This window comes from Corvus kubaryi, unplaced genomic scaffold (genome assembly GCF_017639235.1).
Source record: "Corvus kubaryi isolate FWS band 111438036 unplaced genomic scaffold, C.kubaryi_AGA036_p1.0 37398, whole genome shotgun sequence".
Lineage (NCBI taxonomy): Eukaryota > Metazoa > Chordata > Aves > Passeriformes > Corvidae > Corvus > Corvus kubaryi.
Genome location: NW_024581137.1, coordinates 38,696,767 through 38,712,332, shown reverse-complemented (window position 1 = coordinate 38,712,332; position 15,566 = coordinate 38,696,767). Strand labels below are relative to the sequence as shown.

At 35.1% G+C, this 15,566-nt stretch overlaps 1 protein-coding gene across 2 annotated transcripts in view; it reads right to left on the bottom strand.

The window, feature by feature from the left end:
• Positions 1–424: 424 nt before the first annotated feature.
• STAM (signal transducing adaptor molecule) overlaps positions 425–15,566 on the bottom strand; it is a 34,084-nt gene continuing 18,942 nt past the window's right edge. For both annotated transcript variants that reach the window (XM_042043329.1, XM_042043330.1), the window contains exons 5-14: positions 15,328–15,474; positions 14,929–15,019; positions 13,757–13,949; positions 13,345–13,439; positions 12,023–12,111; positions 10,384–10,471; positions 7,893–7,947; positions 7,403–7,556; positions 6,708–6,883; positions 425–5,543 (exon numbers count right to left, since the gene is read on the bottom strand). In XM_042043329.1, coding sequence (XP_041899263.1) covers positions 5,294–5,543; positions 6,708–6,883; positions 7,403–7,556; positions 7,893–7,947; positions 10,384–10,471; positions 12,023–12,111; positions 13,345–13,439; positions 13,757–13,949; positions 14,929–15,019; positions 15,328–15,474 — 1,338 coding nt within the window. In that variant the 3' untranslated portion in view covers positions 425–5,293. The remainder of the gene's footprint in view (positions 5,544–6,707; positions 6,884–7,402; positions 7,557–7,892; positions 7,948–10,383; positions 10,472–12,022; positions 12,112–13,344; positions 13,440–13,756; positions 13,950–14,928; positions 15,020–15,327; positions 15,475–15,566) is intronic.

The following is a 15,566-nucleotide window of genomic DNA, read 5'->3' as shown; positions in this document are numbered from 1 at the left end:
TCTACTACAATACTACTTTGTACTGCTGTCATCAGAAATGGAATTAACTGTGAAATGACTGTGTAAATTAACCATCAAGCTACCATAGTATCTGCTTATTCATCTGTAACCAAATATGTATATTAGACAGTACAGACACAGTTGTTTCCATTTGTTCTTTAAAATCCCTTGAAAATATTCATGCTGTATTTACCAAAAGATAGAGGACATGCAGCATACTTGAAATATGCAGATTTTTATAAAAAATAATGTAATTTATGTGTAAGCATCAAACAAAAACAAAAAACCACAAATCACCCCCAACCAGAACAACCAAAACCCTACCTCTACCCCATCTGAAATCAGAAAATTTGAGTTAAGTAGCAGCAAAAGTCCTTTCCAAATTATTCTTTCATAAAATTTATAAATTGACTTTGCAACATAATGCACTAAATACTCCAACTTTAATATCTTGCACTCATACCAAAAACAATTAACAGTTTTTACAAATAGTGTTATTTACTAAAACAATTGTTGTACAACAGTGCAGTATATCTAAATATATACATGTGCCAACATCAAAGGGAGTATTAAAACAAAGCCAAACAAAAACGCTACTGTGTACACTTTATTAAAACCAAAGCAGACTGCAGCAGGTTTTTCTTTTTCATGACAAAGACAAAAATTTTTTGGATTCCAGAAGAACATGCAGGATAGAACAAAAACTCCTACCACCTTTTTGCCAAGGCAGCAGCATGAAAAGGGAACTTTAGATCTGCAATTTACATAGTAGCAAATGGAATGTTTTTAAACACAACCATCCTAATTTAAGAAACAATTTTCAATTTAAGAATTCAAACATGTACATAGTGTTTTTTACATATTGAGGCAAAAAGCTCAAATGTCAAGGCCTTCTCCATGTTTTCCTATGGTGTTGGACAGTGTATGTATCAGGTCAATATTCTTCACTGGAGCTGAAAATGAGAAAGGAGTAGCTGTAGTGTGGAGTTGATCAGCTTTACTAAGATTGAATAACAGAGTAAAAAATGATTCTGTCTGCTGTTGGCAATGGAGGCTTTTTGTAACTTTTATTCTACTTTTTTCTTTTAAAATATCTCCTTCCCGTTTTTAACCAGAAAAATTATGTTCCCTTGTTCTTCAAAACAGATACTTACATGTTCTCCAAAGGTGCAGTTGTGTAATTCAAAGTGCCAGTGTAGCTGCCCTAACTAGAAATGTCCTTTTTCATTCTGTGAACCCCAGCAGAGAAGGAATAAGGTTAAGACCTTTGTATATAAAGACTGCAGATATCTTTGAAATATGAGTGAAAAATAAAGTAAGTGATATTAGAGAAAATACTAAAAAAAAAGGAGAATGAGGTATTAAGCAGTTCTCCACTGTAAATCTGATGTTCCTGCCATCTAGACGAAATCAGAGAACTACAGGAGCAGCCTACATTTGATCAGCAAAATATGTACATGGCATTAAACGCAAATCTTGCTCTTTTACATCTAACCATTTGCAATCTGGCAGAATTTTCTGAAGTTCAACTTTATTTCAGTTCCCCCTGCCTCAAAATTCATGAGCAGTAACTGTACCGTGAGGGCAGTATGCTGCTCCACACCTGTTGAGAAGCATGCAGGAATTCTTATGTTTTGCTCCTTTTTACTGCTGTCTCTATGTGGTTTGGCCAGTGACACTACAGACACATCTCCACAGCACCAGTTACTAAACAGAGGTGGGCAAAAACGTTGTGACTGCTTCTGCAGCTGCACACTCTAGAACACACTGCCGTGACATCAGTACAGAAAATTTTAACATACTGCCCCTGTATATTTCCTGGGATGTTTTACAGTAAATCTTGACACCTTTGTTATGCCCACATCAATAGAGATGATACACATGGCTTAAAAATTTTGCTTATAGAAGTGAAATGCACAGAAGGCACTTTCCAGAGTTTACTCCAGTTCATGCTAACCAAGCCACTGAAATACCCCTTCTGAAGTTAATTAGTATTTTTGTATTCCTTAAAGACATGGTTAAGTAAAAAAGGGTTATACAAAATATCTTGAACATATTTTAGCCTTAAATCAATAATTTACATGTAAAGAAACAAGACATTCATAAATCAGGTCTTCTATTGAAACATGAATAACATTTCCAAAGATTCCTTACTTTCAAACAGTTTACATTCTGACACTTTATTTAATTGCTAAAAGCTTTCCCCCACAGTAGCTGTACGTGTACTTTCCCGTTACTAACATTTCAGTGTTCAATACCATAGTAAGGTAGAACATAAATGAATTTGGTCCAAACAATGCATAAACAAGGAATCTGAGAATAAATCATGGCAGAGAAGCACCAGCAGTGGCATCTCCAGATTCATGATACCAAACCAGCAGAGAGGAGGTGAACTGAAGTATAATTTCTAAGGTATCAGAGACAGTATGAGAGGTTGACTGAAGGAATTCATGCAATGACAGCATCTAGCAAAATAGGAGAAGGCATCACTTCAGAGTATTGAGCATACAGGGCACACCAAGCAGGAAGACATTTTCTGATAAGAGAAACCAACATGAGATAATACAGCTCCAAATTCAATTTAATCTGAAAATTGCACATGAAATGGAAAATGTAGGTTGCAACAGAAACACTAAGACTCAGAACCTAAAATTATAGTGACCTACTCCACCAGTTGTAGACATTGAATTCTGATTCAATTCAACTAAAATTCCCAGTCTGGTACAGGACATACCTTAGAGCAGTGACTTTAATAAAGGTATGAAGGAAAATAGAAAGTGTCCATCTTTCTTCACAACTTTCATTATATTGAATTTAGAGGGGCATTGAACTTTAGCAAGTGGTATTTCTTCTCATAATGAATATAAATGGAAGGTGATTTAAATTTTCATAAAAATGGATGAATGGCCAAAATAAGCAAGTTGGAGAGCAGAAAAATTACAATACACATAAGGTTTCATTGTTCAAATGAGAAACCAGGAACTAGCATTTCTGTATATCAAGAAAAGACTTCAAAAATTTTAAAAACAATGACAAATTACTAACAAAATGTATTTTTCTGGGTCACTTCTGTACAGAAGTTCCACAGAAACCTTATTAGGGAACATGTGACACAATATGTGACAATCTAAGAACACAACAGCCAACATCAGCAAGACTATCTTGATGCTTCAAGTTTCTCCTTGAATCAGGGACTAAGAACTATGGAATAAAAAATTATTTTCACTTTTGTGTATAAATTATACATTTCTATACACATTGTATATCTGATTTTGGAATAAGATACCTAATGCATACAGAGAACACTATATTATACTAAAAGTCCTTTCTAAAAACATCACTTCTTCAATCCATAAAAAGTTATCTATGACACAGTATGTCGGATTATTATTTTTTCTTTAGCATTTCCTTTCAAATTCCACAGGCTTTTGTGATGACACCAAGTACTGCAATAATTAATGACAGTTTGCGAGGATGCTTCAAAATTTTAGAGAAAACAAATATGCGAAAATACTGGCATTAGATCAACCAGCTGGCTAGAACATCCCCCAACTGGAATAGATTAACCATGGGCACGTTTTGTAACCACCCCAGTCAGATGTTACGCAAAGTAGTCAGCTGAAAGAATCTGGCGAAACGCTGATGTCAATTAAAATAGTGAAACAAAGGCATGTTAGGTAACTGTGAACAGATGCAGGAGTATATGGGATAACAGAGCTCATTTTATAGTATAATGTACAATTGCAACATTTAATTCACACTAAAATATAGTACAAAAAACAAACAACTTCTGACATACACACAAGACTAAAAACAGATCTGATGTTGAAGCCATCTAGTATTGCTCTAGTGGAATTAAGAGTTGCTGGAAAAGATGAAACCAGGATGCATTACCAGATGGAATACAAATGCAAAGTAACAACAGTCTTTGTACAAGAAACTCTGCTCAAGCACACCTGAAATGCTGCCTTCCATTACCATGTTTCTTTTGCAGCACCTCATCCACAGAAAGAAAATATCAGGCTTGACAGAGCCACGTGGCTAAGTTACCGAGTTACACAAGGGTTTAAAACAGGCTAATGCAGGTTGCTGCAGAAGAGAATTTAAAGTAACCTAAAAGTGGATTTAAATGAGATGCTTCATAAACTATTCAAACTACAGAAGGGCTAATAAACTCAAATGGTACAACTGGAAATTGAAACAGACATTTAAGGCAGAAGTGTTTGTGTTAGAACAGTAAACAGAACAAATTGCTAAGCAAGGCCACAAGAGAGAAAACGAAGCCCTGAAGGTTTGTTCAGCAAAGTGATTTACATGTCCATAATTCTCCATGTTCTAATTAAGAAGACTTAAATAAAATAGTGTAATTCATGTTGTGTGTTCCAGTTTAAAACTCCATTGTTTCTCTTTCAAATCAATTCCTCTGTCTTTGGTGTAATCTCTACCAACACACAGAATACAGTTCTTGTTCTCATTTTAAAAAACAACTTGGAAAAATAAATTACATGCTTCTCATGATAAAATGCAAGATCCTGATCTGTTTCATGGTCCCATGATATGTTTAGCAGCCTCTGAATAGTAGTTTTAAGTTATTAATTACGTCTGAAGCAGAATCATAATTTGCTGTTATCCCCCCAAATAATTTACCAGTTAACAAGTTTACTTTGGTAGATAAGCTATCTAATAGTCATGATACACGTGTGTTCAATTCAAGAAGTAGTGAAACTTAGGTAAGTTTGTAAATTTATACATAGACCTTAGCTTGTAATTGTAACCATGATATGCAGAATTACTGTTTTTCCTGCATTGGAAAAAGACATTGCATCTGTCTTAAAACTAGACAAAACTATGAAATATGGGGTTGTCAGTTCATGATTAAAATAAAACAGTAAAGAAATTATTTTTAAACATTGTGTTAAATATATTCACATGACCACCATAGTTATACAAAATGGGCACTACTGCAATCACACACTATATGTACATAACATATATGCCACAACAGTTTGCAATGGTTGAGTTTTCACAAACTAGCCAATTTAACCATACATAAATAATCTTGTACCAATTTTTAGGCATTTTAAAAGGAATTAAATTTCCTAAATATATCAGTTCCTCCGCAAAATTAAAGAAAAAAACCCCTAAAAAGTCAGTGCAAATTGAACTTGTTCATCAAGAGAGATTCCTAAGCTGAGGATAAACAAAGTTTAAGAGATTAAATGAACAAACTCATAGAATCGCCAACTGCCTTTAGCAGAGGTTAAAGAAGATTAGGAATCAGAAGTCCTGGATCCTATAGCAGAGCCTTCTGTGAGTAACTATGCTGTGGTTGTTGAGGTGGTGGAGGCTGTGGCTGTTGTGGAGGTGCTTGCTGACTGCCTGCTGTCTGTGGCAGAGCTGTAGGTGCTAAGTTATAGTTTGGCACCTGGGACATATTAGTTCCAGCATTCTGATAAGCAGCAACATCAACAGTACCAGGTGGTGGACTATACACTGAAGCCTGGTTAGAGTAGGTACTTCCAGCAACAGAACCAACCATTGCACTGAAAAAAAACAAGAAGAGAGAAAAAATGTTTAAAGTTGAATTGCCAAACAATTTACCAACAGAACAGCAAAACCTTATCGTTTCTTCAGTTGTTCTATTTATACACACAAAAACCTTCTAACTCCGGACACATTGCATATTTAAAACTGTAGCCAATGGGTATTCCCATTAAAACTCAAACAATCAAATCAAAAAGATTTAAACATGCAATAGACACCTCCCATGGATTTAAAATTAGATCATGATTCTGTACTTCTGTTTTATTTTAAGGTGCAACATGGAATACCATCTTCCATTCTGTTCATGATGAAAACCAAAACCCAACAAACTGTTTTAAAAAGCAAAACAAGTCTGGTGAATATGCAGAAACTCGCTTTATCATGCTTTACCACCCCAAATAAGTAACTTTGGGGACAAAGCCTAACAAACATATTAATGACTCAAGATGGATGTCTCTCCCAACTTTTTAGAATAAAATTACTTTCCACAGGGAGTAAACAAAAACAAGAAAAAACCAAAAACCAGACAAAAACCAACTAACAAAAACCCACAAACTTTTTCACAATACAGGTAAGCTTAAGCAAAACTTAGCATCTTCGGCCCTCTACCCCATGTAGAATGCCCCTTTTAGCTTCTTTATTTGCGCAAGCTGTATAAGCTTTAGTAAGTATTCACAGCCCATTCACTTCTTTCCCAAAATGAGTAAAATTCTCCTCATTCTTCTGTGGTAAGATATTTGACAAAGGAACAGTAGAATATACACTCTCAGAAATTATGCAGAGCCAGCCAGAGCAGCAGATAATCTTCATCATTAAAAGTACATTAAAAGTTACTACTACTACTACTAAATCATGTCTGTGTAATTTTCTCTATTTTTCATACAAAAAGCATAGACCTATATAAATTACGTATTTTGTATATAGAAAATTAAAGACAAAATAAAATTATAAAAATGATAGAAGACTTAGAAGTTTGTCAGGAATTTTTACCAAATACACGACACCAATAAAAAGCACTCTGGAAATGATTGCACTGAAGTATCTTTCAGTTGTGTTTATAGTTATACATCTGTAATTAAAAAAATAAGTCTCCTTTAAATATTATCTGTATTCCTTTCTGTTTAAATTGATTTAAATTTGAATAGAAAAATATTTAAAATTACTTTGTGTAAGACGTCTGTGCAGGCTGACCAGGCAGTACTGAGCTGGCAGATGGAGTAACTGTGCCTTGGCTGAGAGAAGGGAGCTGCTCTGGAGGAAGATTGTAACCTTGAATATGGCCCATCTGTGCACTCCCTGCCACCAGATACGCATTACCTTGAGTTTGCCCCGGATAAACCTAGGAAATTAAATAAAGCAATATTAGAATTAAAATACAAGAAGATTTGCTATTTAATATCTGACTTCAGAACTTAAAGACATCCTCTCAAATCTTTTAGTTTCCTTTTTTTTTTTTTTATATCAGTGAAGAGCATTTAGCATTTAAATTACTGAAGTTAAAGATGGTAATTCTTTCATAGCAGCATATTTACGTTGACTTATCTATGAGTAGATAGAGGAGACATTTTACTCCTTGGGTTGTTTATTTTCTTTGACCCACTATACAAAACCCTGGCAGTTTTACTTTTGCATTTTATGTGCAACTTAAAGCCCAGGATGGGCTTTTTCCTTGATCAAAAGGGACCAAACAGAAAAAAACTAGAAGTGTTAAAACCCACAAAAGGAGATTATCCAAAGCTTGTAGCTGAAAACAAACACTTTTATTTTTTTCACATACTGTGCAAAAAACTGAGAGAAAACACTGCTCAGTCAGTGTGAACTTGATAAGGTCAATGGCTATTAAAGTTTACATCCATACCTGAGAGCCAGAAACACCAGATGACTGCATGTAATACTGCTGGTTTTGTAGTTTTGCGTACATGGAATACATTGGGTCCTCATTCATCAATTTGTTATACAAAGAAAGAGCCTCCATTGCTTTAACATTGAGCTCTGAAAGTTCTGAATGTTTCCTAGAAAATATATTTTACAGTTCATTCTACAATTTAAATAACTTTAGTACAGGACAGATAATACAGAGAAATTTCATGAGGTGTGTTAAGTAACATATTCTTATTGCGAAGCGATGCCTGACAAGTGCCAAAAATTAAATGGTACAACACTATAAATTATTATGTGACTATGGGAAAAAAGTCTTCAGACCTCTTCTCAGAGAAACTACTAATAAATACAACTATTTTCTTTGCCAGCATTCAAAGAAATTAGGATATTACCAGGTAACAACTCTGGTATTTCTAAGAATGAATTTTAATTTGGGTCAAAGCACATGTTTTGTTTTTTTTTTTTACCTGTCTATATCCTCCAATTTTTCATCTATGAGAGGTCCCATCTGGTGGCACATTGCTAGAATAGAAAGAAGTTAAAATATATCAGAGTAATAAACACTTCCATCCTGCAAAGTTGGAGATTAATTAAAAAAAAATCAGATAGAAATAGATGCTAGTCCAATTTGGTTTTAGTTCGTTACAATAATCTGTATGTCAAAAAATTTTAGTAACAGAGGTAGTGTCATTAACAATTTAAGACAGCTGAAGTTTTCAGCAATTTTAAAAGCATATTTTAAAATAAAAATAAATGAAGTGAAACAAAACACATTTAACAGGCAGGAAGTACAAAACTGAAACAATTTTGCATAAAAAGATTCAAGTAAATTGAAAAGTGATCTTGTCTTCAAGGAAGAAGATTTGCAACTGCAACCTAGACCATGTGCTCATCTAACTTTACTACAAAAAGACTATCTATGAAAACAATGAAGGAGAAAACTGGTTGCAATGATTCAATCATCTGCACATCAAAGACATTAACAGCACATGGCTCTCACTAGAATCCCAACTGGGGGAAGGGGGCTTTTTCAAACCACTAATGTGCAAAAAGCAACACAAAAGCTTACCAGAAGCAGAATGCAAAGGCATTAAAATAAGCAAAAATGCACCCCATGCCTCCTTTCAGCACAAGGACACGGGGCTCATCTAACTGCCAAGCAAACCATGGTTAATTAGCAGAAAGGCAGAGTTTGTCAAATGTAAAATAAACAGATATGGAAGCCAAAAGGGAAATTTGGGATATTAGAAATGCAGAAGGCCCTGAAAATGTCTGAGCCATGATGCATGAAAGGACATCATTATTGAGTTCCTTGAAGGCAACTCCAGGTGAAAGAGGAGTTGTAAGAGAGGTACCCATCTGCTTCTTTGAACCTGGGATCAGTAATACGTTGGCAGAAATGCTGGGGGAAGATGTAAAACCTGTCAAAGTTCTGCCTACTTTTATGTATAGCATGAAGTGTGGCAAAAGGCATGACAAGGATTGTTTAGATGTCTGTTAACATGATGACTGCTCTGCTGCCAACCACAAACCCTGGGCTCCTGAACATGTTAGGATGAGCTCTCCAATTCAAAGACATTTGTGACTGGACATGAGGATGGCAGAAGAAAATGAAGTGGTTTTTCTGTCAAATGTTGATCAGTATCTGCCACCACTGGTAGGAACCAAGGATTTAAAACACATCTATAGCAAAATTTTCAGAATCTATGCCAAAAACAGTAGTTCACCAAAGCCTACTTAAGTGTAGAGCAGGTAATCTTGAATTGGCATTGTAGAACTATATGTAGCCATATGTTTGGCACGTGCTGTTGCAGGTAGCTGGGGAGCAACCATCTGACCACATTACTGCTTTCAGATTCTAAGAATACTGCTTTCATTCTAAGTCTCATGGTTTGATATAAAATTGAGCATTGCTTTTATGATCTCACAATGCATTTTGAAGCAACTCCTAAAGTAAGCCATATCTGTAGGCTGGTTGACAAGCATACCTTTAGTTTCTTTGCCTCTGTCCTGGACCAGATACAGGCAATCTGCTTCTTAGACAACAGCCTCTATAGCCATATTTGGGACTTGAAAGAATAAAACCGGTCATGTTTCTTTTCGCCTCTCTTTAGTTTCAGTGGAACTAGAATATGTGCAGGCATGTCACTGATGTGAGTTTTCCTAAAACAGGTTTCATTTACAGGCATGATAAACCAGATGGGTGTGGAAATATGAGAGATACCTGAAAGTTTACAAACCTACACATATTTTAATTATTAACTTCTAGATAGATGTAGAAACTGCCATTTTCTTACGAAAGTCTGGTACCCTCTGAATTGTCAGTTTAAGCCTATGTTCTGTCTCATAATCAGGAAGTTTCCTTTCTTCCTTTTCCAAATTCCATTCCAAAAATTTTGGTGCATCTATCAACCTAGGTAAAACAATCTATAATGCCTCTGTGAAGAGGCAGTCTGAACAATTTGACTCTTTCAGAGTAGGGTAAATTCTCTCTATAAGGTATTGTTAACACACAACTCCTACAGAAATACACATGCAAGTGAAAAGCATGTGGGACACCCACAGGTCTATTCTAAACCTTGGCAGTATTTCTGCTTCCTCTCATGGAATCTTCCTGACACTCCTTTCGCCACTCATGCGTGCTACTCTATGAAGGAAAAAAATAGCGGATGAATATGACTGAATTAAGTATTCATGTGTCTTGAAAAGGAAAATAATATAGGAAACAGCTTTCTTTAGAGGAAAGTAGGCTTGTTTTAAGTTAATGTTTTGCACTTTGGTCTCTTAGATGTGGGAAACAAGAAGTGAGAAGATAATTATGGCTCAAGCACTTTTCTCAGGCATGCTTCTTGCATGCACATGAAGCTGAAGTAACTTCAGCTTAGTTTCAATTTGTGTTGATACAGAAAATTACCAGAGAGGAAAACAACAATGAAAAAACTCATTCTTTTTTGTTACCCTCAAGATGAAGCAATTCTGGGAGGTCTGGCTGGTCATCAGATGGATCAGCACTTTGTAACATCTGCAAGAGTTGGTCCATTTTATCCTAGAACACAAATTACATAATTAGGGCAAATGTGGCAGCAAAGGAATTAGCACTTTCAGGATAGTAAACTAAAGCAGTTGTTTACAACAGCCATTTTGATCTCTTGGCACATGAGGATCATCTAGACTAACTTAAAGAAAATACAAATGATACATGCTACTCTACAGAAATGAAAATGCTTGAACAAGGAAAAGCCAAATGAGAAAAATTAGTGGTAGCAAGTGGAATGTGCAGAATACCCTTTATTCCTAAAAGTCCTTCTAAACAGTATTTTCTGAGCAGTTCCTACTTTTCCAGCCTAGTTATTACATATGCAATACCACCACCTAGTGGGATTAGTGAAAATGTTTTGACAGAATACATTGAGAGAGTACTTCAAATTCATTGAAAAGCATTTTTTAAGTGCATGAGGCCTATTCAGTACATGAGCCATATCATTACCAATGTGTATGGAAGTGTTTTAAGATGATGTTTGGAGGCATTTCAGGGTTGATTTCAGAGGAAGTCAAGCCCAAGTAAGGAGTTTAAGTGCAACCCTTTTATAATAAAAATATCAAAGGTTAGAAAATAAACAGGCAAAAAGTCTTTCAAAAATGTGTCTTGGAGTGAACTATAGTGGTTAATGAAAAATTGCACATAAATTATTTTTAATCCTTTTTTAGCTGAGCACTGTCAAATAAATAGCCTTTATCAGACTGAGATATATAGGTTGTATAAAAGTAGAAAATAAAACCATGTTTTGTCCTCCTTAAACCACAGAAAGGTGGGGAGAAGTCAAATTAACTACTTCCTTAAAAATTATACTGTGGCAAATTTAAAAACAAAAGAAGACACTAAACCAAAAATCAGCAATGAACTCACAGAAAACAAAAGCTGGAAGGCACCTCAAGGCAGGCCTGAAATAATCTGTTTCAGCAGATTACAAAGTAGTATCTCCTGGGAAGAAGAGTTTTTGAGGTGGGACTTAAATGGGACTTTAAGAAGACAGTAACTGATTTCTCATTTCAAAAACAATGACAGAACCCAAGTCAAGGTAAAAAAAATAAAAGGCAGGGGAAAAACTTCTTGGACTGAATGTGTCTAGAAACCCTACAGAATCACTGTGGTGAGATTGTAAATATCTTACTAAATATTAATTACAGAGCAACAGAATCTCAGACTTTTCAGATAGAAAGAGATCTTTAAGTCTGAGGGTAGAGAGTGGTGGTTATACCGGAAATAAATCTAAGACAGCAGTCAAGATGGATATCTTTGAAAGTAGATGTGCCACTCAACACTAAGATTCTAGCTTGGAGGTAAACAGATGTACAATCCCGGAGTAGGGCCCTAAATGGAATGCAGTTCCAAATTCAGTTTCAGAAATTCCTAAGAACTTCAAGACTCTTGAACAAATTAGAATATTGCAGATTTTTTTTATTATTACTTTAAAGAAGCCTCTCTTCCCATTCTTTTTATTGTATTTTTGAAGTACAGGATGAAAGGGTTAAACATCACATATTTAAATGTCCCATCAGTGCATTTAGTACCAATCAGTACTTCTACCATGCTTACTTCATCAATATAAACTGGTTCTGGCTCAGGTTCTATTGTCTCTACTTGAACTTCATCACTGAACTGCACAGTTTTCTTCTCAGCTTTCACTGTAAGATAAACAGCCAGATTTAATTGTATAAAAGAAAAAATATGCAATGACATAAATATTATATAGCTAGTATATTGCCTTGGTTCCTTGCATTTGAAACTACTACTGTGAAAATTTTAAAAATTAGTATTTTGTTGACATTTGAAAGCCACAGACTTAAATAATTTTATCTGTAAATCACATTTTTAAGAAAACCCCACATGGAGTTCACACAAAATCAACAGAAACACATTTCAGCAAGTAAATGCTTTATCATAGTCTCCCTGCACATAACATACGTATTAAAAAGTTATCAGGATAAAAGACTCAGAAAGAGTGATTGGAAGCAATAGGGCTAGCAAGTCAAGTTTAAGATAAAACTGGTAAAATCATCTATGACAAACAGCCTTCTTTTCTCCAGAGCAAAGTACAGAATCGCAGGGTCTCAAGTTTCTCTATTCCTTATTCAGCAAACACTATCTGCAAAGTAGCTCATTCCTCTGTAGTGGAGACTAGAACAAAAAAGCTCTATATTTAGCAAAAAAGCCAAATACGACTCTTATCATACACTCTTATTAGATAGTCTTAACATATCACAAATGACTGCTACAGCATGTAATTCTGCTCACCTGCTCATACTCCTAGTACCCCCAAGTTGAGATCGTAGGAGATTAATCTTGCAAGCCCACAAGATTTGCAGAAATCAGTTCTAGAATCTTGAAGTCTTGTCTAATATTTAATACTTTTATTAAATGTTTAAAGTAGGTTAGATGGATATAAATGGATACAGGTAAATAAGTAGTATACAGAAAATCCCTCTGTCCACTATGCACGTGTATGTACACACAGTATGTAGGCTTCTTGGACTATTTGAACACTGGTAATCTGTCTCCAAGTCCTATCTGCCATGAGGCCTTCAGTTTCATCTCGATTAAATGTGCACTACTTCAACTGGACAAAAAGTCAATTTAGGAAAAAAGCTGCTGTTTCCCACATTTATCTAGATGTCAATTGAGTGATTCCATGAGTCTCAAAGAAGCTGCTGACAAAGCAGTAGACAGCAGCATTTTTCAGCAGAAGACAGCTTGGGCACCCTTGGTCTGACTGTTGTTTGTGAGACCATAGCAAGGGGTCCTCAGTTTTACTTCAATTATCACATTAACTTGCAACTGAACTCCATCATAAGGGAAAGGAAATCACCCCTGGGCCATGGCAGGGCTTAACATATATACATAAACGTAATGTTACTTACTCATTTCAGGCTCAGCAGAAAGATCAGCTGTTACAAAATTAGATGGGAATAATCCTATACCCTGATGAGTTTCACCTTTCCACCAATTTGGATCACTAAAGATAAAAAAATAATAAAGCCCCCATACATTAAAAACCCCATACTCACATGGAACTTTCCTAGAAATAGTACAGTAAAGGCTTTTATATTACTAGCACATAATTTGTATATATGCTGAAATCTTGGCACAAGAATTTTTATGCAAATACATTTGTTTGTAAAAAACCTAGGAGATAACAAAATAAAGTATTTAACACAAAAATATATTTCCATTTATTGCATTCCAAGGTATGCTTCTACATAGAAGATACAATTATTTCTAATTCATTTTTACAGTTTAACATAGGTGTAGTAGGCATTCTATACAACTTACCTGTCATCAAGGATAGTTATAAGTTCCCCAGCTTTAAAAGTTAGTTCGTTATCTTCAGCAGCCTCAAAATCGTAGATTGCACGAACCTTTCGGCCCTCGTGTTTGTGGTTTGTTAAAAGGCTTGAGGTGCTTGGATACAAACTGGAAAGTGTTGTTTGCTGTTGCCTTTGTTCTTTTAGTGACAGCTCAATAGCTACAAAAGAAGAGTTATTCAGATGAAAATTCCCTATAAAAATGGGTTGATGGGTATGAAAATTTAATTCTGTGAAAACTTTTAGTGTAATTCTATTCCTGTTGCATTTTAATGACTTTCTGTCTTTCTCTTAGAATTAATGATAAATAACAAAGAGAGAGCAGAATTCTGCCTATGGATTTACTGAGGGTTCTAACATGGACAGGATGAATAAATAGCCTTTAAGCACAAATGGAATAACTCTGTAAAGTCATCCATTTTTTATTATTATATTAATGTTACAACCTTGAACTGATCTAAAATATTTACATTCCTGCTTTACATCTTACACCGTGTTGAACTTTTCCATATTGCTTGAAACATTAAAAAGATACAGCTGTTCCAGTGCACACTGGTTCTCCATTAGACAGGAGCCTTTAGTCTGGATTCACAGAATCAGATTTACATGGATTGGCTGAGGTTGGAAGGCACCTCTGGAAGTCATCTTGTCCAATCCACTGTTCAAGCAGGGTCACTACAGCTGACTGCCAAGGATAATGTTTTAATATCTTCAGGAATAAGAAGACACCAGATGACATTAGTCATCTTCACAGTGAAGTCCCTCCTTAATTCATAATTAACAAAATGATTTTTGCTGAAACAAGCAAAAATTTGACCCTTCCTTTTTTTTTCTCCCTATCATTCCTTGAATAATTTCACATTTCTGGGTCATTTTCAATTAAGCTTGACCAGGCAGAGAAGCTTCACTCATATTTAACTCAGCTCAAGTTTGCAGAAAAGAAATGGATCATATTTAAGAAGGGACAGGGTGGACACACAAACAAACATTATGAAACTCATGAAGAATATGCTTTTGAGACACAGATCTCTTTCAAAATAGACTTTGGTGAGTTAAGTGTTGAAGAAACGGTTAGTAACACGTACAGATGGGCGTTTAAATAAATCAATATGCATCATGTCAGCAAACAAATGCACTCACCTTTAGCTAAATCCTCCTCTTCCTTTTTGGTGGCTACTGTACCAGGATCTTTGGCAACCAGAGCTGGACTTGCTTTTGCCTGTTCAGCAGCCTAGACAAAAGTAAAAGATGTAAAAATGAATCCAACAAAAAACTGAGAATGCATGAAGTTCACCATTTTGATTTGTATTCATCTGCTATTTAAAAAATATATGCTATATAAAATACAATCTGCTATATAAAAATCTAAAGTAATTGAGAGCACTTCATCCCTCAAAGAAAAATTTTATTAAGATAAGGTAGTTTTCATTTTGTTTGCCAAACATTCTAGAATTCAAAAGTACAAACTGTTAAACACAGAGCTGAGGATAAAAAGAATTTGTGACACACTTTGAGAACAACCACAAAATTCTAATATACCTGTGAACCAATAGCTGGGAAAGTAACTCCTTGCTCCTTAAGATTTTTTATCATAGCAGATATTAAACTGAGCTGTGGGTCATTCTTGAATTCATCAGTCCATTCCACCATAAGGGCTTTCAGCTTTTCACAGACTTTTGGATGACCCTGCATGAACAGTAGAAATTACTTAAATAATGTAGGAATCTGACCTTAATTTCAAGTAATTGCATGTTACTGTCTATATAAAATATATATAC